Source organism: Lithobates pipiens, unplaced genomic scaffold, assembly GCF_037356315.1.
Source record: "Lithobates pipiens isolate NorthernLeopardFrog02 unplaced genomic scaffold, aLitPip1_a1.2 Scaffold_27, whole genome shotgun sequence".
Lineage (NCBI taxonomy): Eukaryota > Metazoa > Chordata > Amphibia > Anura > Ranidae > Lithobates > Lithobates pipiens.
This window is the reverse complement of record NW_027507788.1, coordinates 210,623,838-210,627,004: the sequence shown is the minus strand read 5'-3', so window position 1 is coordinate 210,627,004 and position 3,167 is coordinate 210,623,838. Positions and strand designations below refer to the sequence as shown.

Genomic DNA, 3,167 nt, shown 5'->3' with positions numbered 1-3,167 from the left:
TTATTTTTTTGGATATTTTTTTATAGCAAAAAGTAAAAAAATTGGGGTTTTTTTCAAACTCTTTTTTTGTTTATAGCACAAAAATAAAAATGGCATGGGGTGATTCAATACCACCAAAAGAAAGCTCTATTTGTGGGGGGGGGGGGAAACAAAACGTCAATTTTGTTTGAGTACAACATCGCATGACTGCGCAATTGTCAGTTGAATTAACGCAGTGCCGTATGGCAAAAATGAGCCTGGTCATTAAGAGGGCAAGTCCTTCCGGGGCTGAACACCTGAGCAAACGCTGCCAGAAAAGTTTCAAAAATTTCTGTAAAACGAATGAGTTATGTGGAATTCTGCCCTCACAACAGGAGCTGGGATAGGAAAGAAGAAAATGCTTCATCGGGTACCTATTTTGTGCTCCAAGCACTATCGGAAAACCCCCACATACAGTGGTTTGTATTCATCTCTTTTTCGACAATCTACCTTCTAATTTTTCTCGGGAACTCGGCTATTGTGACCGCCGTAAATCTAGACAGCACCCTTGCTGGGTCGCCCATGTACATGCTTCTGGGTCATCTCTCCTTTTTGGATATGTCCTACACCTCGGTGACTTTCCCCAAGATGCTGGTGGGTCTTCTTTTGGGCGACCAAACGATATCGCACGATGGCTGCTTCGCCCAGTTATTCTTCTTCATTTCCTTTGGTCAAACGGAGAGTTTCCTCCTGGCGGTCATGGCCTACGATCGTTATGTAGCCATCTGCTGCCCATTGCACTACGTGGACAGGATAACGAGATGGTTTTGCATTCGCTCAACAAGTTTGTCGTGGTTTAGCGGGTTTCTGAATTCAGCCCTGCACACCGGATTGGCCGCCCGCTTGTCCTTCTGTTCCTCAAATCGCATTGACCATTTCTTCTGTGACATCACGCCTTTACTGAAGATATCGTGTGTGAGCACCGCCTTGAATGAGATTGTAATATACATTGCCGGCATTTTTGTGGTGCTTACTCCATTCCTCTGCATTCTGCTGTCTTACGTTTATATTATCCTCGCTATCCTCAGGATTCCATCCTCCAATGGTCGATATAAAACGTTCTCCACCTGCAGTTCTCATCTGACCGTGGTTTGCTTGTTCTACGGCACGGTCCTCCTAATGTACATGCGTCCCGCTTCATATTCTGGAGGACATGATAAGATGTTTGCCTTGCTGTACACGTTCGTCACACCTTTGCTAAATCCATTTATTTACGGATTAAAGAATGAAGAGATAAAGGGGGCTTTGAAGAAAATCAGAAGAAAAAACCCTTGTTGCATTTAGGGGCCCTTTCATTGTTATGGTGTGTCACGGCTTTGCTTGTCATTGTGTGATAATTCACGTGTTGCATTAACCACCCTGTACACGCGGTCGGACTTTCAGACAACAAAATCCCTCTGATTTTTTTTTTCCTGACGGATTTTGGCCCGAACTCCTCTTGCATACACACGGTCGCACAAAGTTGTCGGAAAATCCGATCGTTCAGAGCGAGGTGGCGTAAACCACTGTACGTCGGGACTATAAAGAGGGCAGTAGCCAATAGCTTTGGTCTCGTAATTTATTCTGAGCATGCGTGGCACTTTGTCCGTCGGAATTGTCTACACAGGATCGGAATTTAAACGATCGGATTTTGTTGTCGGAAAATTTTAGATCCACGCAACTTTGTGTGCGTCGGAAATTCCGATGGAAAAAGTCTGATGGAGCCCACACACGATCGGATTTTCCGACAACACAGTCCGAGCGCACATTTTCAGTCGGAAAGTCAGACCGTGTGTACAGGGCATTAAAGCGGAGGGCCACCCTAAAATAAAAAATAGCATTAATATTCTTAAAAAATAAAAATAAAAAAATTAGAAAAAAATCTTTTTTCTTTTACCAGAAACCTCTGTTGCTAGGCAGTCTTCCTAATCTGTCTCTTCCTATTCAGCGGCGCTTCCTCCTCTTCAGCGAGCGGCCCCGTTGCCTGCTGGGACATGTGTGTGTGTGTCCCAGAAAACAAAGGGGCCATTCACAAAGCGTCGCGCATGTGCCACAGGAAACGGTCAGTGACGGCGCAAGGCTCCACTGCCTGTTTCCCTTCGTTAAGATGGCGGGGCTGAAAGCCGTTCCCGATGGATGGATTGGCCTCGCGGGGGGGGGGGGGCTTGGGGACGACATTGCGGGCTCGTTGGTCAGGAAAGTGTCCTTATTAAAAGTCAGCAGCTACAATGTTTGTAGCTGCTGACTTAAAAAAAAAAAAACCACGTCCGGAACGCCTCTTTAGGCTGGATTTACACCTATGGCATTTTTAGTGCTTTTTGCATTTTGCAGATTTACACTACAGAGCGTGTTCCATAGGAAACCATGATAAATGGACTGCAGTGCAAATCTGCAAAATGCAAAAAGCACTAAAAATGCCATAGGTGTGAATCCAGCCTTAAGGACCGAGCCTCTTTTTTTAGATGTGTTGTTTACAAGCTAAAAACGTTTTTTTTTTTTGCTAGAAAATTACTTTGAACCTCCAAACATTATACTTTTTTTATTTTTCTAACGCCCTAGAGAATAAAATGGCGGTCGTTGCAATACTTTCTGTCACACCGTATTTGCGCAGCTGTCTTACAAGCGCACTTTGTTTTGGAAAAAAATACACTTTTCTTAAATTAAAAAATAAGACAGCAGTAAAGTTAGCCCAATTTTTTTTTTTTACATTGTAAAAGATATTGTTACGCCGAGTAAATTGATACCCAACACGTCACGCTTCAAAATTGCGCCCGCTCGTGGAATGGCGACAAACTTTTACCCTTAAAAATCTCCATAGGCGACGTTTAAAAAAAAATTCTATAGGTTGCATTTTTTGAGATACATAGGAGATCTAGGGCTAGAATTATCGCTCTCGCTCTACCGATCGCGGTGATACCTCACATGTGTGGTTTGAAGACCGTTTTCATATGTGGGCGCAACTCACGTATGCGTTCGCTTCTGCGCGCAAGCTCGGCGGGACGGGGCGCGTTTAAAAAAAAAAAAATGTCTATTTATTTATTTTTACACTGTTTTTAAAAGAAAAAAAAAGGTGTCACTTTTATTCCTATTACAAGGAATGTAATAGAAAAAAAAAAAAGAATGACAGGACCTCTTAAATATGAGATCTGGGGGACAAAAAGACCCCACAT

General features: G+C 43.3%; 1 protein-coding gene across 1 annotated transcript; it reads left to right on the top strand.

The window, feature by feature from the left end:
- The first annotated feature begins 436 nt into the window (after positions 1 to 436).
- LOC143933296 (olfactory receptor 1f45-like) lies at positions 437 to 2,036 on the top strand. Its single transcript, XM_077456173.1, has one exon. It carries the CDS (start codon positions 541 to 543, stop codon positions 1,300 to 1,302), a length of 762 nt encoding a protein of 253 aa, XP_077312299.1. The 5' UTR covers positions 437 to 540; the 3' UTR covers positions 1,303 to 2,036.
- Positions 2,037 to 3,167: the final 1,131 nt, after the last annotated feature.